General features: G+C 26.2%; 1 protein-coding gene across 2 annotated transcripts; it reads left to right on the top strand.

Moving 5' to 3' along the window:
- Positions 1 to 7469: 7469 nt before the first annotated feature.
- LOC114129342 (MAM and LDL-receptor class A domain-containing protein 1-like) lies at positions 7470 to 26276 on the top strand. Of its 2 annotated transcripts, none has more exons than XM_050206738.1 (18): positions 7470 to 7823; positions 16501 to 16599; positions 19422 to 19452; positions 19535 to 19690; positions 19750 to 19894; positions 19954 to 20122; positions 20192 to 20368; positions 20734 to 20890; positions 20986 to 21249; positions 21336 to 21506; positions 22271 to 22379; positions 22509 to 22689; positions 22756 to 22768; positions 22918 to 22992; positions 23072 to 23230; positions 25033 to 25229; positions 25305 to 25470; positions 26038 to 26276. In XM_050206738.1, the coding sequence occupies exons 2-18, from the start codon at positions 16507 to 16509 to the stop codon at positions 26085 to 26087; spliced, it is 2313 nt and encodes a 770-aa protein (XP_050062695.1). In that variant the 5' UTR covers positions 7470 to 7823; positions 16501 to 16506; the 3' UTR covers positions 26088 to 26276. The 2 variants fall into 2 exon arrangements, with proteins under 2 accessions (XP_050062695.1, XP_027849857.2); XM_027994056.2 differs by having other exon boundaries at positions 7471 to 7823; positions 20980 to 21249.
- Positions 26277 to 27909: the final 1633 nt, after the last annotated feature.

Below are 27909 nucleotides of genomic sequence, written 5' to 3' on the forward strand. Positions count from 1 at the left end.
ATGTCACTATCATAAAACAATACAATATCATTATTAATTACAATATAATAGCAATAATAATAATAATAACAATCATAATAAAACAATTTATTATGTTCAAAGTATTGCCAGAAAATAATTTACCTATGATGAGTGCTGTCGATTTCCGATTTCCGATTTCGGTCGTATCTACACTATTTTTCACGAGAGAACGGTAGTGTTTCGCGCATTTCCCGGAACACACCGGTTGCGCTATCGGAGAGCGGACAGGGCGAGGTGTGATGGGGGAGGCGTGGGGATGCGCAAAACGAACCTGTTTTCGTCGAGACCTACTACCGTTCTCTCGTGAAAAATAGTATAGATATTATTTAATTATGTTTTATAAATATGTGTCTATAGTGCATACTGTTTGGTAGTTTATGGTATTAATAGACCGCGTCGATTGTGTATTTTACAGTATAGTATTATACCAACAGGCAACAACTACACCCGCGTCATGATTGCCTATCCATAGTATCTTAAGTCATAAAAATTTCCCTCTAATATGAGATATCGCTGATGATTTTTCTACAAAACAAATCTAGAACATTTTTCTCTTTTATCGAAACGACTAAATGAAAATTTGTCATTTTCCGACCAAGAATGTTGTTCTATTGTTCCACATGTTTTTCTGTATGAGTAAACAACAAATATCAAATACGAAGTATTAAAAATCATTGTGCCAAAAAAGGTATAGTAAAATATTATTTTTGTTATAATAGATAGTTTAAAAGTTTAAAACTATAATGACTTCAAATTCAAATATGTTCTATAAATTATTGTCAATTTTTAAAGGATCTAAGTAGGTATATATTAGATATTGATATTAGGATTTGGGAGTGTTATTTATTAATTTATTATACGTCTACATTTACAGGTTCTGTTCCTTAGAAGCATTAAGGTCCATGTTTATTTTTCCAACGTTTCAGGAAAGCCAAAACACTAATTTCTAAAGAATTTTTTCTCTGTAGGTACATTTTTCCACATGTTATTTTTAAAAATTACATTTACAGTTTTTTTATGTATATAAATAATGAAAAATAAAAATTTCCTTTTTTATTGTGAAACTTAAAATTTGTATGTAGATATGGTTCTTTCTGTCATAGAACATTATAGGAGACTTTTCAAAACAATTTCTAAATGTTTAATTGTGTCATAAAAATAATTTTAAATATTGTAAAATTCAACAACTAAAATATTCCATACTATTTAGAACATAAATAAAGAAGTATAAATGAAGAATGTGGTGTTGTGGTTTAACATTTTTATAAAACTTATAAAAAATAGGAAGTACCTAAAACCCAATTCATCAAAGTTTGAATATTTTGATATTTTAGTGTAGGTATTGAATATTGATAGGTCTTAAAGTTCTTCTGACAAGTTAAGTATTAACAATATTAACATTAATGTTAGTCAGTTTTCTATTTCTTTTGTACCTTTTTAAATCTATAGATTTTAATTCATTGTAATTGAAATTTGAAAGTTTTACGAAGTATGTCAAAATTTTGCAAGTAATTTAGTAGTTGAAAATGTATAAAATTGTTTGTATTTATACCTAAAGTTAAAAAATTTAACACTAAATGTTCCTTCAAATAGCTATAGAGAAAACTAAACTCGAAGGGTAGCCGGTAGGTAATTATAGTAAAAAATGTTATGAGTGTTTGAATTTTAAATTTTTACGAAATTGCATTACGATAACGATTAATCCTTAAATAGTTTTAAATATTTGTTATTATTCAAAAGTATAAGTCGCAGATACCTATTTGAAAAATTTCCCAGTTATTTAAATTGGCATTTTCTTTACCTACATGATTTAATTTTCAAAATATTTCACTTATTTTAAGGTTATATTTATAGGCATTTGAAATATAAATTTTTTTTTTTTTTATAAATATCGATAAAAAATTGAGTCATAATATACCTACTTGAAAATTTAATACAAAATTCCTCATACAGGTATAGTCTTATAGTAATATAGTGAATATAGTAATTCAACAATTATAAGAATATATAGGCATAATTTTTTATTTATAGCATTTGAAGTTCAAATAATATTAACAAAAATTTGTCAAAATTATGAATATTTACAAATTATTTTATAATTAAAATTTATAAAAAATGTGTAATGTAAAAGTAGCTAAGATTTCAAAAACTATAATACTAGATTTTTCATAAGTTTGACTTACAATAATTATAAAAGAACTTGAACGTTGGCCAATTAAATTTTTATGAAATCCAAAATTCACTCATAAAATGACGATTTGGTATTATCCAATAATTTTAGATTTTTGATAAAAAATTTTAATTAAAAATTATCTCCTGTATATTATAATATAATATTGGCACCAGATGTAACAACAGAGTGGTATCCACTTGACCACGCTTATTTTTAAATTATTTTTAGATTTGTAAATGAATGGCATGTATTATCGATGTCTTAATTTTTAATTTGTCTAAGTATAGTCTATAAATCTGCGTTAAGTTTCAAATAATTAGTTGAAGACATCATGGATTTTCCAACTTGAATTATTAACAATAAACTTTCGATTAAAAAGTAAAACAATTTACAAATATCCTCTATGTCTAAGCCGAACATAGAATATTAACAAAATATCCTTAGGATGTATAAACCATTAGTTTCAATAATATAATAAATTACCAACTACTACATGATATAGATACCTACTTGATGTTATAACATTAAAATAACGAAAAATGGACATAATATAGACCTTTATATTTCTGGGGAATATACTCGTAGACTTATATAATGTAACAGTAAATAAAAATCAAACAGTGATGTTTATGTCATAGTTGCAACTTTCATGTATAAGTAATAAGTTAAATAAATAATTTTAATATTTAAAAAAGTGGAAAAGTAGCTCTGCTCTATAGTATAGGTTATATTTACTACATAGGTAATTCTATACGTATAATCGACTACTATATGCATATACCTCATGATTAAGTTATAGGTAATGTAATAGAATATTATAAATCATTGCATACGAAAAACTGTTCTAAGCACGGTTTGTCAGCCTATTATACATTGTATAGGTACCTACTTACATAGCCGCTGTCAGGATATTTGTCAGGAAGGTGCATAGCATACGCTAATTTTTAAATAATGTTTAAAAATACCTAAGAAAATTATTTTCAAATTATATGAAAAAAAAAACCTAGGTGTTTTAGTGCATTCCCTTGTACCCTTCTTGCGACGAGCGGTGTCTATATATATATTTGTGTGTAATACTATAATGTGTATGTAAAATTATTATATATTGTTATCTATTACTAGTAATATATTTTACTATACTTATAGTAACACAATACTATAAATAGATAATAGCATAAAATTAATCTAAGTGTCTTGAAAATAGCATTCTGTATATTTAATTTAATTAAATATACGTAAAAGTTTCAAATCTTCACTAAAACATGTTTGAATTGCAACAAATAACTAAAATCGTTATCGTTATGGTTTGAATATCGAGTTTTGTCCAAATTTGAACTTTAAATGTCTATAAAATAATAAAGTTCATATATATTTTAGTTTTTTGGTATACAGACAATTATAGTACAATACTACAGTCAAACTAATTATGAAGACTCCCGTAATACATTTTCAAGCCTTAGCTGTTTGTAATAATTTAACACTATATATTTTTTAATAATAAACAATTTTCATATTATTTACATTTAATAAATAAAATTTAAAATACAATTTTTATATAATTATTCGTATAATTTTGAGAACGGCTACTTTTTTTTTAAAAATTTAAATTTCAAATATTTATAAAAAAAATTGTGTTTATATATATTTAATATTTTTTAATGATTATATGACTAATAAAATATAAACTTAAGAAGAACGTTGTATTACATTTTTAAACAATATTAATAATAATAATAAAAAAAAGTTGTCAAAATGAATCAAAATATTTTAAAAATTAACTGTGTGTAGAAAATAATCAAATATTAACGTGAAATTATAAATATTTATGGTTATTTCCATTATCTACTTATTAATAACTTTTGAAATAAATCTTGCTTCAAATTTTCAAAGTAATAGGTATGATTAAAATAAAAATTTTAGTTATTTTTACTACAAAATAGTTTATATATTTTTTGAACTTTAGCTTAATTTTATTTAAATCATAACTTTATTAATCGGTTTGCACTTAACCTTGCTTTTCCTCAAAACATACCTTACAGGAAATACTCCTCGTATAGCGGTTCGATTTTAATATTTATAATAGTTATATGGTGCATTAAACTACAATATTAAAAACTAATTAATACGTACTATTTTTAATATGACTAATCTTTACAAATGTTTATTTATTTTTTATTATTTTTGTTTTAATCAGCATAATAAAGTCTTGTACAAAATTATCCTCTTTCTAATAAAAAAAATAAAAATTAATGAAATTATACCACTCCATAAGAAATGCGTTTTTCTTGTAAATCGTGTTTAGAGCATATAGAACTTATGTATATTTTATTTTGGTCGGCCGTGCCGTTGACATATTTTGATCCACTGCATAGCGTGCATAAATTGCTCGGTACCTGTGTACAACTGCAGTCCCACAGTCACAATAATTATTATTTACGACTAAACAAAAGCTACGACGCGTTGGCGACGAGACCTATATATTGTTTCTTGATTCTTATTGAAGACACGAACAGAGTGTCCTTATACGCATACAAAATAATTTAATATAATAATAAAATGTATACTTTTGATACTTTTTAATAATAATATTTGATAGAGCAAAAAATGTTTAATTTATTTTGATCTATTTTAATCTCTCAAAAGTACCAACTATAGATATAATTTCCTATCAGAAACCATTCTCAATGTTGAAGATTGAAGAATATTTTTCTACTGTATATTATTATATACTGTGTATGTATTACAGACACACAAATAAAAATATGAAATTGTAAAATCAATATACATTCATAGCTATACTCAGATTTTAAAATAGAATTTTTAGTATAAATTATAAAACATGCATAGCGTGTAGCGCTGTATAAATATATACATTTATAAAATATGTATTTTTATGAGAATAATTTTGGTACAATTATATGAATTGATTGATGTCAGTATGTCACTGTTTAGATAAAATTCTGATAAAATTATTACATGATTACTTTTAAAAAATAATTTCTATTAATCGAAATATCATATTACTAATGATGAACTGATTGGCTCATATTATTCCTTACGATTTTGTTAATAAAAAATATTGTGATGTGTCTATCATATATCAGGGCTAGGATTTATATGCAATAAATAATGTTAAAATACTGAAATATGCAAAAAAAATATTTGATGTACAATTAAACATTTGAATTTTTTTTATAAAAACTAATCATAAATAATATGATTTGGTATTTTAAATTGGTTTTTTAAAAGCTCTTTAACAAATTGTCATAATTTAGCACAAATCTAAGAATTATTCGAAATTGTTTTTAAAATACGCAAATAACAAATTTCACTCCCAAAGTATAACATTTTGTATTTAGATGTGCGGTAAACATAAATTGTACTTACAATTAGTAAATTTACTCGTAAATAAATGTAATAAAGAACACAACATTTTCTATTTTGTTTGATATTAGAATATAAGTATATAACCGATGCCATGATAACAATTTACAAAATAGTATATTTACAACTAATAAAACAATTATTATAGTTAAAAAATTGTTTAATTCAATTCAGTATGACCCAAATCGTAGTCATATAACTAATAAATGTATTTGGAAAAAGGGAAAAAATATACTTATGCATAGAAATCCTAGCTCTAATCATGTTTATTAATAAATTGAACTAAGATTTAACTACATTAAACATAGTTTGAATACATTTAAATTAAATTTATAAAAGTTTATAAGTTAAAGATTGAACTCACTGACCTGTTGGAACCAGTATAGGTACTCGGTCGATTGTACCTGCGCAATAACATTTCATAGATACGTCATAATAATATGTGCATAGATTATTATTGAGATATTAATTAGGAAATAGTTTTAATAGGTAACAAACAAAATAGGAAAAAAAAATATTGTATAATAGTAGTGACGGTTATACAGGGGGGGAAAAGTTGATCACCCCCCTTGGGATTTGATTTTGTATATTTTATATTATATGTATGTATAGCAGGGGGCTGGAGTGGTAAACTTTTATGGTACTCTGAATTTTTTTAGGTTGTCACGACCGACCAAAACAATAAAATTAATTATAATCGTCGTTATCGACTGTCAAATACTATTTATTATAAAAAAATGTTATGTGGTCGGAAAGAGTTGGATTTATTTTCGCCCCCCCCCCTCTTGAACATCATGTATAACCACCACTGGTATCTAGAAACTTAAAGCAACTAATGAATTTTTAACATTAGTTATAAAACTTAAAGATCATTATGTTTGTCATTGTCACTTAGTCAATGATTTGACATTTAAAGCTATAGTTGCTATAGGTAATAAGGTACCGGTACACCTGAACATTACTGGATACATTAGTAACCGTCACGTGAATCGCAAACATGATTTTGAAAAAAACGTTTCAGCAAAATAATAATCCTGCAATGTAATTATACAGCAACAAATACGTAAAATTGGTTTTGAGGTCGTTACACATTGTTCTATTCGAACACGCCGAGGAAGAATTAAGGGAAACTATATAGCATAATATGATATGCTTTTGGCGCGTAGCGCATTTATGGATGACGGGGTGCAGGTGGTGTCGCTGTCCTGCCGGCGGTCATTCATCGGGTCATATCGCACAATTAAATCGTATATATACCTATGTTATAATAAAATATCATGCTCTAAAAGTAATTATTGCATGATTTTCGCCGTACAATAATAATTATTATACTATTATAATAATAATTTCGCGCGTACATCGTAAATATTATATTGAACATGGGCTACAGAGAGCAGTTTTTACATTTATCGTTTATTAAAATTAACATTATTTATTATACATATTCATATAGGTGTCAGGTGCTTATAAAACACAGGTACCTATTATATAATATATTTTGCAGCTCATATACGAGGTGCACACAAGCAAACTCACGCACACCGCACACGTGTGTACAAACAGGTATATAATACATGTTTAATAATAAATATATATTATAAGCTTGCAGCTCCTTCGACTGCTGTGTACAGGTGACTCGTACCTACACGTCGCACCGCCGAGTCGGAGGTTCGTTGAACCGAACCCTGCGATTTGCGCGGAAGAGCTATATCGCCATAGTAACAGCAAGGTCAACAAACACTGACCCGGTGAGTATGTGTTACCGTATAAACGCCTACTACTACTACTACATCTACTACTTATACCACTACCACAAATACCATTACCATTAATACCACTACTGCTAATACACTAACACGACAACGATTTAATATAAATATTATGTAGGTGGGTGGGTGGTATATGAGGTGGGTTGTCCGGCGTGAAGAGTGTCGTCGTCGCGCGCGTGCAGTCAAGTCCATTTCAGAACGCCGGCGGTCTCATATATAATACTATTATAGTCTGCTGCAGTCGCTGTTTCAATCTACGGTTTTATATTTTTTTATACACACGGCATTTTCGTCACACATCGCGCTTTCGCGTACATTTTCGGGTAATAGTCTTTGTGTATCGTTAATTATTGTTGTACCGATATTTCGCAGTGCAGATTTACCATACGGTTTAGCATTTTCTATCGAATACTACGAAGGCTATACCACTCGTCCGCCTTTGGAGACGAAGAAAAAGTATCTCGAATCTCAATCAGGTAATGTATTGCATTTATATTATGAATTATAATTATTATTATTACTGGAATGAAGTTTTTCTAAAGAATACTGCAAGCGTTCAATGAAAATAAGACACTAGACGATAGTACATATTTATTTATTTTGTTGGAAATGAATGGAAATGTATACACACTGCTATCTAAAATAGTTTTTATAGTCTTACAATACTTAATGCATTTAACATAAAGTTGAACTTCAAAGCCCGAGAAATACGAAAATACGTATACAGTTAAATTCTATCATAATAAAATCGTTTTAAATGTAGAAAAATAAGTCACTTTTTCTAATGTCTTATAAGAGAGCAAGAACAATCACAATTCATACTGTAATCGAATAGAATTTTTTCATTATAACTACAGTATAGTATGTAATTCGCTGGTCACGCAGTACCTAATTACTGTTATAGGTTAAATATGTTTTAAGTTTATACTTGGGTATTAGTTATTTAAATGGTGGTTACAATTTACATATCTTACCATTTATAATTAGTAACTACATATAATAGATAAGAATAATAACATAGGTATATTTTACATTTATAAATATTTGTTATTACATCAATATATTACTTATTAATTATTATTATGTATTTTTCGCTATACTATTGTTCCAGACATAACGTTTTGAAAAATATAGGTAGGTACTATTTGGTCCTTATTTTATTAATTAAATAAATGTATTAATTTTTAATAATTCGTTTGTAGTATTACACAGGTATGCATTATAATTTACCAGGGCCAAAACAGTTCAAATTTTTAAATTTTCACACATTAATTTAACAGAGATCAATTATAAACATGTATATTTTAGTATAGATATACTTTGAGATACTGAAATAATTTGTTTCCTTGTACGCCAACAACAAGCCAAACATATTTGGAAGCATGATCCAAAACTATGTTCCATGATTTTATAAGTATAATTTAAAAAACGTTATTACGTAGGTATAGAAGAATTGATTAGGTACCAATTTATTACAATTTTACAGATTTCATAATTGACTGTAATAAATAATCATTATTGTCTGCTAGCTATAATACACGAATACATTTGAATATTAATTTTTTTTATACATTTTAATAATTATTTGATCAATTCAGATGCCTATCAATGCTGTAATACATTTTACATTGTACAGTTTAATCAATAGAATTGTTATTCTGATGAGTTACGATAAATATTAAGAGGATGTATAGAATTTGATGGATAATAGATATACCTACATAGTTTTTATTGATTAATAGTTTACATGATGTCTTATGTATTATTCTATAATTCTACTAAATTATGATTCTATTCTATTATATCTTAAATTTTGAATGGAGCGAAACAAACATTATAATTTATAGCCTATAAGCTATAGTTAATATTACCTAACCTACCGTTTGACATTTACTACTTCAGTAGGACCTAAAGCTATTACTGTTTAGATTATAGGTGACAGGTGTTAACATTTTCGATAATAATTCAAAATGGATAGCTATAGCTATATATATAACTAACTTAACATCTAATAGTTCTAACTATATTTTATTTTGTTTATATTTTCAAAAGTTTTAAATTATATTTTTAAATTAAAATTTAACAAACTGTTTAGTAATACTTTAAAATGGTTTGAAAAATCTATAATTTTATTATTTATATATTTATTTTTATCAACTCTCAACATTTAAAAACGGTAAAATAATTTATTGTACCTAATAAAATTAACTCCAAATACTTATATGAAAATTATTCATTGAAGTTATTATGATACTTAAGCTTTTAAATACAAGTACAAAATGCACAATAATAATATTAAGAATTTAGTTAAATAGCATGGATCAAAAGCTACGTAATAAATGAAAAATAATTGTATTACCTTTGTAAGAGTTGAGATTTGATACTTTACTAAAATGCAACATTACTAAACTAATAATTTAAGAACAAGTATATAGGTAGATAGATAGATTGATACGAGATAATAATATATAGGTACACTAACTAAATTTTGTCCCCACCGTATTGATTTAAGGAGGATGATGTAGCCCCAAATTTTATCTTTGAAGTAGGTAATCTAAATTTTCATATTTATATCTATTAGCTATTATGTGGAGATAATATAGGTAAAAACCTAACTATATAAGCATTGGAGATTGTCGTTACATAAATAAAATGTATAAATTTATAACGAATATACTCACGTATAGAATATATAACTATTACGAAGTATATTTAATTATAATTAGGCACTTAATTATTTTTAAACAAACTGTATTCTCATGTTTATATACTATATTTAACTGTTATTATGCATAGATATTAATCAGAATAATAATTATAATTATACCTATTTTTATTTATTTATGTGATTTATATTATGTATAATAGTTTAATGTTACACGTCTTTATTATACGAGTATGTATTGAATACAGTAGGTGAAAAACACAAAAAATCATTGATGTGGAACTTAATATTTTGAAGTTCAATGCCCTTTTAATGAACTAGTTTTATGCTTATTGTATTTAGCATTATAATATGATTTTAAATACCATACGATTTTACATGTTAATATGTTATACATAACTAAACTTTTTTTTTGGATTTTAAATGTTGAATTAAAAATGTTAAAATAAAATCAATGGTCGACTACATAATACCACTTCATAATGAGCAAAGTATAAAGCAACATTATTTTTTGCATGGGTTTTAGAATTTATGATGGAATTATTTAATTATTATATTATTAACCCGTATCTACTTTATTTGTTTATGTTGAACTGTATATAATTAGAGAAAAAAAAATGAGAATATTGTACTTAAAACATAATTCAATATAAATTATAATATATTAACTGCAGAACAATAAAAATAATTACAAATTTATTATTAAATTATTTAAAATCATGGTGCATGTTATTGTTATAATAAGCTTATAAAACAATGTTTTGTAGTTTCATTTTCAAACGAGTTTATAAAAAAAATGTAAAAACGTACCTTATAATATATTAAAAATTTCATAAATTAATTTAAAAATAAGACTAACTACAATTATTTATCTTACATAAAATATATCTTAATTCAATTTCTTTTAAAATGATAGTTGATAAGATATTTATATTTAATTTTTTTAAATATTGGTTAATTCATCATAATAATTATTAGGTATATACTATAGTTTAATATTACATAATATAATATCATGTACATATACTTGATTTTATTTTTTATTATTTTATATTGCAATATAAATCATATCCCTAATTTTTATTTATTATTGACCTTGCAATCATTGAAAATGACAAACATACGATTTATATTTATTTTATAAATATTTGTGGTTTACTATTTAAATGAAATTTAAGAAATATTTGTCATTGTCAATACATAGATATAGATACCTTTTAATAATATCAACTTATTTGAGATTTATCTATAATATATTTGTGTATAAAAATAAATAAAGCCGTGTTTCATATTCATTTAGCAAATATAAAAATGGTATTTTACTTACATTAACTGGATATTTATTTATAATACATAATTTTAAATACTGACTATAATAATTTTCTAGTGTTATATATATTTAATATGTACACGTAAAATATAATGGTATGTCTGTATACATTTCATTGCACGCAAAGTTAATATTTTAAAATGTCAAGGAAAACCTTTTAACAAAGTAATGATTTTTCACAAAAATTATTTGAATATCATGAAAAAAAAAATAGTTTTTTAACATACCTTCCATTGCATTTTATTATTACTATTATCTTATTTTTGTATTTTTTTTTTAACATAAGAAGAATATTATTATGTACTATAACTAGGAATATATCTGTAAAAAAAATTATTCAATAAGTTTATTTCCTAATTGAAAATTTAAAAAACTGGGTTTACTTATAGATAAATGTAATTTAATCAAATACGTATCATGTATAATAGTATATAGTTATACTTATAATACATTTTATTAAATAAAAAATTATGTTTATTATTTTTAATATGAAAAACGCAACAAAAAATGTCTAAGAATAAAATTTTTTCGTATTCTTACTTCGTATCTATGTACTTTCATTGACTGACGTCATTCTTTCTCTTTTGGCTTATAGAATGAACTACATTACTTAATTTAGATGTACTGTAGTTATTATCTTAATTATACGCGATAGCTTAAAATTAAATACATAAATTGTTACATAGGTTTTATCCATAGTTTATCTTTTTGAGGCTTAACAAAATAACTTTTGCGTTGCATAACTATTGAATAATTGCTGTCCATTTGTCGAGGTAAAAAAAAAAAAAATATTATAATACTTATGAGAAGTAATGTGTGTTATAAACTTATAACTTTTAACCGTGATATAGTCATTAGTCTTTTATAAAATTATTATGTTAAGTTTAGCCTACAGCGATATATATATATATATTATTAAAATAATAGTTTAATACGTCTTAATACTTTAATATATCTTATAATAGTTGCAGCTAAATAAAATTTATCAGCCTCGTATTTTATATTTGGTAAATGCATAGAAATGGTTTGATTATATCACTTAAATATGGTAGGTATATCACAAAATGACTAGTAAAAAACGTAATTAAAATATTGAAGTATTGCCAAGAAAGTAGGTCATGCTAATTATACTTATAAAAACTATGTTATTTTAATCTACGTGATCATTTATTATTGTAGGTAATCTTCATTAGTTTAAAGCTGTGTCAATTATAAAACAATTAAGAGGCAACGATTACCTAAAAAATTCAACTCTTATAATATTACTTAAAAGTATATAGTATAATATATACCCAATACTTAGAAGTACCTAATAAGTAAAAGTCGCTTAATATATAAGCTATATCTTGAAAGTGAAGGGGTAAACATAATGTGAGATTATCCTTTAAAAATCAGACATAAAAACCGAGCGGACGATCAAGTTAACGGTGGAGCTTTTGAGAACAAGAGTTGGAGAACAACTAACTAAAAATAGGAGCCCAAAGAAGTGTTATAGAAGCAGCAATAACCTACATTCTACAAGACTCAAAATAATAATAAAAAAAATAATAATTACCTATTACTTGCACTAAATAATAATATTAATTACTAACATTATACGGACATTTTTAGATTTTACTATTGTTTAAATCAGCAGGAAACCAGACAAAAAGTTATAGCAAATATGTTATATACAATATTATAATATACACGAAAAGTTGTCGATAAGTATTAAACACATCGAAGAAAGTTGTTCTTCAATAGCAAAATTCATAAGACAAGAAATAGAAAATTATAAGAAATTTAAAAATATAGTGTGTAAAAATTAAAAATTAAATTTTAATTTAAATGGTTTTGTATAAATTAAAAATGTTTAAGATTGGAATATTATATTTACGTATTATATAAGTATAAATTTATGAACTTCAAAACTCGTGTTACCTTATAAGATTTAAAAATCAAAATTGATTGATATAAGAGAATAAAATATATAGGTGCTAGATTGTTCAGGTGTTTTAGGAAATTTAGAGAAAATATATTTTGGTAGAGTCAAATTCTTAAATTAAAACTAATATTGAAGTTTATATTTACAAACTTTTGATTTTTTTATTAATCATAGTTTGGTTTTCATCATGTAGTTATTATTAAAAATTGTAAATATTCATAATATACTGTTAATTTTTTTTCAAACCTTTTTTATTGCATTTCAAATTATTAACCATAGTACTATATTATATTATATTAATCAATAAATAAACCATATTTTTTTTTTTAAAACATGTTCATTGTTTATAAGAATCGTTATCTAACGTGCCAATAGTACCTACTTATACAGTTAGGTATACAATTAATACAAATACAATTAAAATGCAAAAAAAAAGTATTCTCATTTAATTGTACTTTCAAGGACCAAACGTCTATGTTTTATTAAATTAAAAAAAGTATACAAAGCATTATTGTACGTGCAATAAAATAAAACTTGTTTTGGCGGTTACGTCCTGAGTTCACAGAATTTTATTTCACGCTATTGACTTTTAGCTGATGTGGATTCGGTAATTATAGTCACCCATGAAACCTTGATCTTCACTGAACACTGGACAGTGTGAGTTTGACTAATTACTGGATACATGTATTCGTTTTATAGAATAACTACCAATTTTGCTATCGCACTTGTGAGTTGTTGAATGCTATATAATAATCATGGAAATAAAATTACGGCCTTCGAATTCGATGTTGCAGACTTCGTGAGTGCGTTTTAATAATGGACATTAAACGATTTAAAATTATTCGCAAAAAAGGTCGAACAATTCTTTATTGCAAAATACTGTGCTCAGCTATGTTAGGTATCTGCAGCGTGGTTTCGATTTTTAAAACGATTAAAAACATTACGTGTCTATTATTGTTGAAAATAGTAAAAAAAAAATGAGAGATGTAAACAAATGTATATAAAAACGAAAACATATTTAAAATAAGACCGTGAAATATGTGATACGTAATAATCATAATATCTATAATATGTGATCAAACGCACGTAATATAAATGATTTCACGGTGATCGAAAACGTCGAGTAACGGTGAAAATTGCATAGATACCAACCAATGATCTAAATATATGACCTATGTGTGAAAAGCGTGTCAAAATTATAAAGTAAAAAGTGAAAAATACAACTAAAAAATTAACTTTTTTTGAGATATGCTATAATACGATATTTCACCTAGCTACCTATACAAAGACATGTTATATATTATTATTATGTGTTATTAATTGTTTCACTATGAAACATAGTTAACCAATTGCAAAATATTTTTAAATCCAAGATCAAATCTGTATCAACAATGTAATAAAAAAAAAAACTATACAAAGGATTTATGTCACTTAAACTGTTTGTTAATTATGGTAACTTGTCATATTTATGTCGGGTTATAGGTACCTATAGATAATGACAATTTAAATGAATCAATATAGTGCGAACTATTATATTAAAATTGCCATTTGGCCATTTGAACAAATTCCGTGAATAAATGATACATTTAATTTTGGTGAACAATTAATTTGATAAATTGTCATGATACTCATTAGAATTAAGTAGGTACATATTATTACCTATAACTATTATGCTTTTCAAACGTATTAACGATAAAAATATAAAGGTTATTTGAGTAAATAGTATAATATTGTGCTTATTAATAAATGTTAAAATAAAAATAAAAAATTTAAAGATAAATAAAATAAGTAGGTATCTAGGCAAGTAGATATAGGAGTGAAGCGTATTTTGATTATAAATAATAAATATAAATTATAAATAGTACTTCGCCATTGAATGGGTCAATGTAATGAAAGTGTTAAAATTGAATTTAATGATAAATTATTTATTACAAAAAACGATAGATACTGAGTGAAGTCAGCATATATTACTAAGTAAATTTTATTATATATATTAGGTAGAATTGATATTATATAGTAATAGATATAATTTTATAAATAGGCAATAACTTAAAATTAATACAAGTATTTTTAAATGCCAATGCACATAGAAAAAAAAATAATTACACATATAGACATTTGTTCCATTAAATATTTTTTAAAATCTATTAAATAATTAAAACTGTTATTTTTTGTTTAAAATTCAAAGTTTGAATATAAAATGTTCTCAAAAATAATTGTGATTCTCTAATTTTTAAATATATTGGTTTCAGTAACAGCTACTTAGGAAACTTGTACTCAATGTACAATCTTTTTCACTACCTGATCTTAACATTTATTTTTATAATCATTAGTAAAAAAAACTATAAATATAACTCAAAACTTTTAAATACTTATAAATAGTTTACAATTTGTCAAAATGTTTAATTTTATAAATAATAATACAATTTAGTGTCATTAAATTGTTTTAAGTTTCTATGAATAATAGGTAGTTACTATTTGAATTACATTAAAACATTTAAAAACGGTTCATGAAAAAAAGGTGATTTTACGGAGGAATACTCAATTAGTCAAAATTAACTTCAGATGCTTATAAAAAATCGTATTAAACTTAAAACTTACTTACTTGCTTATTTGTTATATTTCATTCAACATTTATTTTTATAATTCTTCACAGAAAAAATTACTTATACTTATAGGTATATTATTACATTCAAAATAAAAACAATAGCTTATTCAGTTTAGTTTTTATTAGAAATAACTCAATCTTTACTATTAATACCATATTATGTTTTGACTACGTGTGTTGGGTAAGTATATATTGTATAGTTGATACATAGAGTAAAATAACAAAATATTTTTCTAAATATCTATAAAAGTAAAAGACGATGATGAATGAAATACAATTTTGGCCAAAAGTAAAATAATTCGAATATAATAATATAATATGTATGATATGTACCAACATTATAAACTTATAATTTATAATTTTTAAAGCATAAACAATATAATATTATGTTATGAAAATTTTGTAATTTATTGAGATTAAATAGGTATATTTTATTTAAATGTATAAAAGAAATGTTTTATACTTATGATTTTAGGAAACCTAATTATAAGTTCAATTTATATAGCTGTTTGTATCAGGCTACTTAGTATAATTTCAGAAAAATATAAATAAAAATTATGTCAAATAATTTATTTTTAATTTGATAATTTTTAATGATTTGAATGAATCGATTAATTTTATTCCAGGAAAAAATGAAATTATGGCTGATATTGTCAATAACAAGTTATTCAATTATAGAATGTTTCCCTGGGGCTATAACAGAATTTTCCGACTCGGAAGTATCAGTAAGTATATTTTGATTGCTTTGTTTTATGCAGCCAGCTGGCAGCTACATTAAAATATTTTTACTAAAATGTATTGCTCTAATGTCATATTATAATTTATTTTCCAAAACTCAAAAACAAAAGAACAATCATGACATAAGCAAAATAAACAATGTATAGTAAAAATCATTGAAAATTAGTTACACTTTACGGTATACACATATGATTTATTTTGGAAAAACATAAAGGTATTTTTAACCAACTAATATAATAATATAATATAGAAACAATGTTGAATATATCAAAAAAAAAATGCTGAAATTTTTAATTCGTCATGTCAATTAAAATAAAATAAAGTTAGTTTGTACATCTAAAAAACTTTAAAACACATTATAAGGTTCTAAACAAAGTGATGAATGTATTGATTTTACAATAATGTATGTTTTGTGTGTGTGTGTGTGTGTGTCTATGTGCAGCATAACTTGTCGAAATAATGCTAAATAATTCCAAACTTCAGGGGTGATTTCCGATGGCAAAGTGAATAACCTTGGTGCAAAAGTAAACTTTTTCCAACAGTTTTCAAAAAATCGAGAAAAACAAAAAAAAGTGATGGAAAAAGTGGAATTTTTACGCAAAACTAGTTTTCGAGGAAATCAATTTTTAGATTCTGAACGGAGTGATGAATGTATTGATTTTACAATGATGTGTGTTTTTTTTTTGTGTCTGTTGACAACATTTGGAGCAGTAAAAATGCTTCGATTTTTGACTTCAGCCCCTCTTTGAAAAGGAAATTGAATCTAGTTGGTACTTTGGGGGGTCAAAAGTTAAAAATTCAATATTTTTTAAATGAATCGGGAAAAACCCTAAAAAAATAAGGGAAAAACGGGAATTTTTACGCAAAACCAGTTTTCGTCAAAATCGAATTTTTTATTTTGCTATAACTCAAAAACTAATCGATTTAAATACTTGAAATTTTCACCAAATGTTTATATTAGAGTTCTCCATACACAGTTAAATTTTCAAAGAATTTTGACTTTTTTTGAACTATTTATAGACAATTGAAATTTTCAATTTTTCTAAGTATTTTTTTTTTAAATACCGATAAAAATTTTTTGGCTGACCAGAAAATCTTGAAAATTTAATTCAAGGTTTCTTATAAGTTGTTCTTGAATTGATAAAAAAAAATCCGAAATTGTTAGTCACAATTTTTTTTTATAAGTGCTTAAAGTTCGAATTTATACGAAATATGTCAAAATTGCGAACATTTGCAAGTAATTTTGTGGTTGGAAAATCGTAAAAATTGTTTCTTTTATAACTAAGTTTTGAAAATTTGGTACAAGGTTCTCCATAAATTTTTTATGAGTGTTTGAAATTTAAATTTTTACAAAACCGCGTTAAATAACGGTTTAGCCTCAAACGATTTTTGATATTTGTTATTATTCAAATAGTATAAGTTGTAAATACTTAAAAATTTTACCAGTTATTTAGATTTTCATTTTCTTTACGTGATTTGATTTTCAAAATATTTTGACTTTTTTGAGATATTTATAGACAAATGAAATTTTCAATTTTCCTAAGAATTTTTTTTTGAAGTGTCGATAAAATTTTTTTGGCCTAGTCAAAATACTTGAAAATTTAATACAAATTTCCTCATAAGTTAGTCTTATAGTGATTCAAAAATTATAAGAATACATTCGTACAATTTTTTTTATTAGCACTTGAAGTTCAAATATTGACAAAAATTTGTCAAAATCATGAATAATTGCAAATTATTTTGTAGGTACCTATAATTCATAAAAATTTTTGTATAAATAGCTTTGAGTTGAAAATTGAATACAAGATTTTCCATAAGTTTAGCTAACAATAATTATAAAAAACCTATATTTTGGTGTATTTTGGCCATTAAAACATAAACCACCTTTTATACCAACCACTAGAAATTATATTCTAGGCTGAGAAATCATCTCCGTTCAGAATCGTTTTTCGTTTACAGTGATGCCTATCATTGCATTCAAATTTAATACATCAATAAAAGTGACCTAGGTACTATAAAGCAGAGCGTTACTCACTTGATCACTCTTTTTTTGTATGTATTTAATCATTTTAATCTCAAAAAATATTAGTGTACCTAATATTATATTTTTGTCGCTGTTAAATATACATACTTAAATTGTATACCTAATTTTAAAATTATGATAGTTAAATTAGTTTTTAAAGTTTTTAATCGAATCCCAGATTTACATTCTTATATTATACTTTGGAAAGTGGTTTTTGAAACTATAAAATATAACGTATTAAATAAATACTATATATTATTTTTTATATAACACTTAATGTTTGATACACTTATATAGAAAAATAAAATAAAAATTTAATTTTCGATAAATGAATATTGTAGTATTGTATCGGAGAGTTAAATACTTTAAAAAGTCGTATTTAATAAGAAGTTCTCTACTGTTATATTATTATATAGGTATTATGTATTTATGTGTATTGTGTTTTTCAAATAATATATATATTTAAATGAAGATTCCTTTTTAAATAAAATAGGTTGAAATGTACTTTATAATTTTAAATTTTTATATCATAATAATTAATGTATTACGAATATTTATTTTAATTTCGTGAAGACATTGTTTTTAAATCTATTTTGATAGAATTTAAAAACCTAAAAAGTATAGTTAGTACTCTTTGAATTATACTGTTTTAGTATTATGCAATATGTGTACGATAAACATTGTACATATATTTATTTTTACAATATATGTATATATATTTTTAAAATAATTTTTATGTACAAAGATAATATTTATAAAATAGCGCATTATGTATTTTTTTTATAGATTCGAGAGAAAAGACAAGGAACTGTAACAGGTAATATTACTTAGTAAATTATTTTTTTCCGCAAAGAATATAATACAAATTATAAGTTCTTATTAAAAATGAATACTTGTAGATACCTGTGATTTTGGTGTTGATCCTGGGTTATTGACATGTGATTGGAAAAATCGAAACGGATCTGCTTTAAAATGGGAACTTGGAGCTGGTACACTTTCAAATTGGTTAGGCGGGCCACCGTCAGATGCAGGACAAGGAGAAGATGCAGAAAAAGGTTAGTTAAGATAATGTCATTATAAATTAATATGTACATTATTAAATATTTTGTTTTAGGAGGGTATATTTTTTTCGAAACATCTTTGTTAGCTGCACCAGTAGTACGAGTTGATGATATTACTATAAGAGAAGGTCAAAATGCATTCATTGAAAGTCCAGTACTTGGAAGTACGGGAGCAGAAGGAAAATGTATTTCTTTTAGGTAAATATCTAATTAATTCATATATAATTTATATTTAATTTTTCTATTTGATTATTTAGCTTCAATGTTGATGGATTGAGTGCAGCTGGACTAAGAGTTATTTTGCAACCTACAAACAAAGACGGTCGGCCAGATGGATTTTTTAGAGTGTTATGGGGTACTAAAGATCCAACTAATAAAGTATGGATGAATTCAGAAGTACTTTATACATATAACAAAGAGCATCAAGTATAATTATTGATTAAATTTTAGACCCTTTTTATGTATATACATTAATGCTTTTATGTAATTATATAGGTGGTATTCGAAGGGGTTGCTAAAGACTTACCGGATCCATTTAGGAAATTCCGTGGTTATGTCGCTGTAGATAATATAGCGATAAAGCAGGGGCTAGATTGTAAGGGTCATTGTACATTTGAAGGTGGATTCTGTGGCTGGATTAATGACGAAGATGATGATTTCAACTGGTCATTGGTAAACAGTTCAATATATTAACATAATAGTATCTATTAATATTAAACTGTTTAATTTATTTACTTAATCCATATAATATAATATTGAACTAATAAATAAACTAATAGCACAGTTATTGATATTATTATTGACTATATAATATAATCAATGATAATAGATTATAAAAAAAACAACCTTTAATATAATTTTTATTATTAATTAGAAACGATAGTTTAATTACTTTAACGTCTGATGTAACAACTATTCGGTTATCTATCTCAATATGTTATTCACAATCAATCTTTCACTAGTTATATTCAACTAAACACTCATAGAAATAAAAACTAATAAATAAATTCAGTATCTATACTATTACTATGATTTAGGGAAGAGGAAGTAAAAATCCATCTACTGGGCCAGCAACTGATCGATCAAGTTTTATCTATGGTGGAATGGAGGGAGGTTATGCATTTATTGATTCATCTTACCCTCGAAGGCCTGGTGATATGGCTCGTATGTCAAGCATGGAGTTTGATCCAACTGGTAAAAATATTTGCTGATGAACGTAGTGTTATAGGTAGTTATAACTACCTAATCAATAATAATCATTGAATGGATTGCTTATTTTATAGGACCAGACACACCACTCTGCCTTAGATTTTGGACTCATATGTATGGCAATGGGATTGGAACATTAACAATATCAATAAGTGATACCAGAGAAGGGGAAGATAGAGATATTTGGTCACTTACTGGCGAAGCTGGAAATTCGTGGTATCAAGCTGAGGTACCTGTGTCTTCAGCTAACCCATTTAAAATAATTATTATTGCTAAAATTGGTAAAAATAACCTTGGGGATATTGCTGTAGACGATATTTCTTTGACACCTGGTAGTTGCCCTAGTATGTATATTTGTAAAATTTAAATTCAAATTTTAAAATAATCTAATAAATCTACAACTATTTTCTATAATTTAATTGTAATATAGCTGCTCCTCAAATTGCGGCAGCCACATCTGGTGATTGTACATTCGAAGTGGATGAATGTGGATGGAGTAATGTAGTATCCAGAGAGCGTTTGGATGATATTGATTGGGAAAGAACTTCAGGGGCTGCACTGAGAAGTACAGCTCATGATCACACATTGGGCACAGAAAAGGGTAACAATTAATAAATAAAACAAACTATTTTTAACTGAAATAATTTAAATACCTACATTATGAGCAAGATAGCTGGGTAGATAACCAATAATTGAGAACTTAAAAATGTAATAATTTTTTATTCGTATTAAATGTTTGAATTTAAAAATTTGCATAGGTAAATATTTAAAGTTATTTAATGTCCCTAAATAAATTTACATAATTAATAAATTAATATATGTATAGTTGATTTATAAACAACAGTTATTTCAAAAATAAAATTCTACAAGTTAAACAGATACATTTTTGTCTATTTTTAACAAATCGTAGGCTTAATAATATTATACTATTATGATAATTATTTATTTATCAAATAGCGTTAGATAATAATTTACATAATAAAACTATTATTATTTATAAGTATACCTATAGGCTATAGGTTATTTTATAATCATGTAACAATTAATAATGATATTCTTGACTGTCGTTCTGACTCCTGACAAAGATGAAAGGACTATTTTAAAGTTACTTTGTAAAAGCTGTTAAATGTATTTTAGTAATTCAATTTTAAATTTTCTTAATGTGTTTTTATAAATTTAAAACTATCTAAGATTTATTAAAAATATACTGGATACTCTATGACTAGCATGAAATAAATAAATGATAAATATGAAATAATTAAAATCTCATTGAAAAAAATTCTTTTTAAGTTCAATAAAAGATTTGTTGGTGTTTTTAAGTAGGTATTAACTTTATTTACAATTTATAAATTATATTATTAACAGGATATTTGATGACATTGGCACGTACAGCACTTCAACGTCCTGGAAGTCGTGCATGGTTTACATCAAGAGATTTCAAAACAACGTCTACTCCTCGTTGTTTATCATTCTGGTATGTTTAAGTTATTAATTTTAATAACACTAAGCTTATAACTATTTTTAAATAGTTAATCAGTTAACAATTTAAATATTTCTTAGTTTTTACCTTTAGAAATTGATTAAAAATATAATTTAAAAATAGGTTTGTGATGAATGAACCTTTTATTGACACAACTGGCCCAAGTTTAGGCGCTTTAAGTATTTATCTGCGAAGTAATGATAACACTGGAACTACTATTATGAAACCAATCTGGCGGTTGTATAATCATCAAGGTCCAGACTGGCAATATGCTCAGGCGCTCATTAAAGAGCCTAATGATGCCGTAAGTTTATTATGTGCCCACAAAAAAATAAAACAAGACAAATATTAATATTTTAATTTCTTTCAGATTTTGATCGAAGGTAAGAAATAAGAATTAATACAAGTAATATGTTTTGTTGTATCTACATAATTTTAATAAGGTTTTATGTATTATTAAGAAATATATATAATTAAAAGTCTACTGAAATCTGAGTAAAATCTTATGTGAGACTTACAAAATATTTTTAAGGTATATGGGGTTCCAGTAGAGCGAATGGATTTATTGCATTCGATGACATAACATTTTTTGGCGGCTCTTGTTCAAGTACGATTGTTACTTAATGTGATTGAATATAATATTTATTGGATTAAATTGTTTTAATAGTATGATATTATAATTGTAGTTATCCCGGCGGGAGCAAAAGTGCGGCCGGGTGAATGTAGATTTGAACGTGATATGTGTGACTGGTCAAATGGAACAGACAAATCGCCGGCTTCCTGGAGAATGGCTACGGTGAACAGAAGACCTTCCAATTTACCCGATAAGACTTTTGGAGCTCCAGGTTCGAAAATATATTTTATTATGTGTTGTTTACTCATAAGCAAAGTAATTAACTTATCTGGAAGGGCCATATGTACCTATATTAAGATTGGTGGTGGCAAAGCAATGACATCCCCCCATAAAATAAATATGAACTTATAATTTAATAAATACCCAGATATTACAATGATATTATTAAGTAATATCTTTAAGTCTTAAAGATGGTATAAGATAAAAATTGTTATTCATAGTTTTTATTTATTGAAACTGTTTGGTTATACCTATTTGATTTTCTATTTATTTATTTTAATAAAGTACCTAACTATATGGCTATATGACAAATAAATTATTATTTAGCTAATAATTAGAGAATTTTTTTTATTTTGTCACAACCATACAATTTTACTGATATGAGTTATGGGCGCCTATAAGAGAATCTGAATACTCATCTTTAACTGTGTATAATACCTTATTTTTTTTTTTTCCTGTTTGAACCGACGACCGGGAGGGGACTGCTTCCGCATTACTTCCTCCCGGCCGCCATCGTTTATTTAAGTAAATGGTATGTGACATTTTATTAAATTTTTACATCCTTGTAGTCGTCCCTTAGAGGGCGCACATTTAATTAATTATACATGTTATGTAGAAAAATGAAAAAGACATTGTAGCTTATGGCCCAGTTTAGCTTGTTTTGACTCCTTGCCCCCGGCTTTGTTGCCCGCCGGCCGCAGGGTCACGTTCTTGTTTTCTCGGCCCGGCTCGTTAGCCCGCCAGCCTCGTGCCTCGTACTACTCCTTCCCCTTTGGATGTTATGAGGTGGAGCGTCTCCGGTGTTGGTTTCCAGTTTTCCTTCTGTTTTCCGTCAATCCTCAGACTGGCGTTGCGCGGTCGGTGGAGCCTCGCCGCGGCGTCATTCGCGCACCTTTTTCCCGTCCCCTATCGCGATCGCCCGGGCGGTTACCAGCCGCGCTGTGGGCGTCCTACTACTGCTCCGGCCCATGCCTGTCGGCATGGGGGGCAGTTTCGGAAGGGAGGTACTGGGATGAGCGAGAGCGCCGCGGTTCGACCAGCGCCTTCCGGACTTCGCCGGTCCGGGTCTTCTCTCCGGATGGGGGCGATGTTTGCCCCTTCTGGCCGGTGTCGTGGCCGCTGATGTTGTCCAGTTTTCCGTCTGGGTCCTCCGTTTGATGGCTGTGTGCTCGGTCCCTCGGGTTCCCGGGCCGTGAGAACCCGAGGCGTCCCGGTCCGTGCATCTTTTCCACGCACAATCGCGATCGCTCGGGCAGTGACGAACCGCGCCGTGAGCGTCCTACTAATGTCCCGGGCCACGCCTGGCGTTGTGGGGCAGTTTCGGATGAGCGGTACAGAGATGCAGGATGGGACACCAGTCGGGTCCCCGTGTTCCGGTTGCCTTTGGGACGAGCCTTCGGTTGGTGTCGGGGATGGAGGGCGGTGTTGGCCCTCTCTGGTCGCTGGTGTTGACCGCCGGTGTTGGTTTGTCCAGTTTCCATCTGTGCCTACCCCGTTGGCCGGAACCGGAGTTCCGTTTCCAGTCGGCACCACGTGGAGGGGGGGGTAGGACTCTGCCGACCTACTGTGTATAATACCTATAATATAAAATAAAAATATAAAATTGTATCTGTCTTAGTTAAGTTGAGAAAAATAATTTATATATTTAATGAACTGCGTGAAATTTTATCATTTCAGAATATTAAAACTACATTTAGCACTTATTAAAATTTATCATTTATGACTACTATAAGATTATATATATTATATTATTGTTGTATAATAATTTTACCTAGTAAAATATTTTTGTTTCAGATGGTTACATATATTACGACTTATTTAATCAAATATTAGGATCAAATATGGTACGGCTAATATCACCAGTCATACCAGTAACTGACGAGCCACAACTTTGCTTTTCATTTTGGTATGCTGCTTTTGGTGCTGGTGAATCGGCATTATTGCAAATTATGAGACAAGACAATAGTTCTGGAGAAACACCAGCAGAAAAAGTAAAACCTACATCACATTTTGTTGTTAGGTCATATAAAATGGGACAAGTTATTTAATTATTAATTTAATTATAGATTTGGAGTCTAGAAGCAAAGAATATGGACACCACAAGACCAGCATGGATGCCTGCGCAAGTAACAGTCGAATCTAATAAACCTTTTCATATAATCATGGAAGGACAAGCAACAAACGGAGGATTTGCTGTAGACGATATTATATTCACTCCAGGATCTTGTCCAAGTAAAATATACATAATATTGTTTAAAATCATAACACTAACATTAGATAGGTACCTACCTACTGTAATTTTAAATATTTTAAGCTGCAACAGTTTTCTTTATAGAACCATTAAATCCTAAAGAGGAATGTCCAATAACATTAATAACCATAACATTTATAATAATGCATAAATATTAATAAATATTTAAATACATATATGAGGTATATTAGTTTATTTTAATAGATATGAGATAAAGACTAAAATTACTTAGATGTTAAGTATTTATGATTTGAATTACTATTTACTTAATTTTATAATATCTAAACTCAGGATAATTATAATGTAGTTTTGTATAAGTATAATAATAATATAGTAAATGTAGGCAATAGGGATCTACTATATTTTAAACCTTAATCAAAAATAAATATTATTAACATGAAAAAAATAATCCAACATTTTATAAGTTTGGACTGAATTTTTATTAAATTGTGGACACCTATTTAATTTTTATAATTTATTTAAATATAGCTCATTAGTTATTATAAAGTTTCTGTAGTCTTACAATATATTCTTGTCTATTGTTGTAGCTCGTCCAGAAAAAGCCGCTCTGAAAAATCAAAAACTAAAAGCAGCTTAAATTGAAGTTAACGCATTAACATCATACGCCTGTGTTATTATTATCTAGTCAATTTAAAAAATTAATACATTTAATTCATAATACAATCATGAACCTAGCATGTAATAATAATAGCATTACTGTTATTATTGTATGGTCATGTATTCTAATTTTTATTAGTTATGTATGTTGTATAATATAGGTAATATATTTTTATCTAGAACTTTATCATGTAAATCGGTAAAATAATGTTTCTATTTTTCTTTTCTTTTTTATATTAATATTTTCAAATATCTCCAACAAAGAACTAAAAAATTGTCATAAGTTTTATATAAATTGCCATAATGTGTTAATTTGTTATTTTAAAGACCGATAGTAACAGTTAAAATGTTGGTAGTGTTAGTTTAAATTTGTATAAAAATGTAAACATTTTATATACACACATTTTTAATTGTACCTGCCATTTGGCTCCAATATTATAACAGTATAGGTTGGAATGTTTTATAAAATCTAGAGTATAATAATTTTTTATATAAACACACCTATACATTATAATACATTGTGGGTACTTAAGCAAAACTTCCATTTTAAACACATTTAGTTAGTAACATAGGAAATCATTATAATACTTACTACCAACACTATCTAATTAGTTAATTATTATTAATGAATGCAAATATTTTCTATTTACAATAGTTTATTATTTTGTTACTTATGTTAATTTTATGTATAATAAATAATAATTCAAATTATTTTAAATTCTTCCAGTTTAATTTATTTTTATTGTGTCGAATATACTTATTTTGATAATAATTTATTGAAATTAGTATTTAGTAATTTTTTTATACTTTTTATACAAAACATTTTTCACAACAACTTAAAGCAAATTAAATATGTATAAAATTATTTTAAATAATTGATACTTACCTACTGCTGTGTGTATTAAAACAATATGTATCTTTATAGCTAATATTATGTTTTTATCTGACTCTATAGATTTAAAAAGAAGGTACTAAATGACTATTATTATGATTTATTTTACAATTATATACAAAAAAAAATGTTTTTTTTTTTGTAAAATACTTAACTAATAGTATGAAGTTTCTGATTAAAAAATTGTTTAATCATTATAAAAATAAGTGTAATTATTGTATCCATATTTTCAAATAAAATACATTGATATTTTTTTCTTCAATTACTATTTTGTGTAATGAATATATTATTCTATTATTGGATTTAAAATATGTACATTAGTCACCCATGTAGATTAATCATAAGTTTATTGAAGTGAAGTTATTCTTAATACATTTCTTAGACAATTATGTAAAGGATTGTAATTAGTCTATACTTATTGATTATTATATTTGTATTTATAACAGAAAATATGACCAATGACCATAAAAAATATAACATTCCTACAAAACTGATACTTGAGGATATACTGTTTAAGTTAAAAAAAATACTACATATTTAATCATAGAATAAGTGAGTGGGGGTAAATTTTTTCTAAAAACAAATAGAACTATATTTTTGCATACAATTATTCACAAACTAACTAGGTCCTAATTTTTATTACATTCAATGACAAATCTCTCTTTTTTTTTAATCCCATTAGTATTTATTTTAAATAAATAAATTTGTTTTTTCTCAAACCTGCTTTAAGTAATGGGGTCAAATCAAGACTTTAGCTGTTGATCTCATCGAGATCAAAACTCAACATTTTGAATGTTTTGAAAAATATCATATCATCATCATTATTATTGAATTTAGTAGATAGTAGTAGATGTATTAATTAATATACCATTGTTAACTATTGGTTCACATTAAAGCTTTTGGTTACATT

This window comes from Aphis gossypii, chromosome X, assembly GCF_020184175.1.
Source record: "Aphis gossypii isolate Hap1 chromosome X, ASM2018417v2, whole genome shotgun sequence".
NCBI classification, from domain to species: domain Eukaryota; kingdom Metazoa; phylum Arthropoda; class Insecta; order Hemiptera; family Aphididae; genus Aphis; species Aphis gossypii.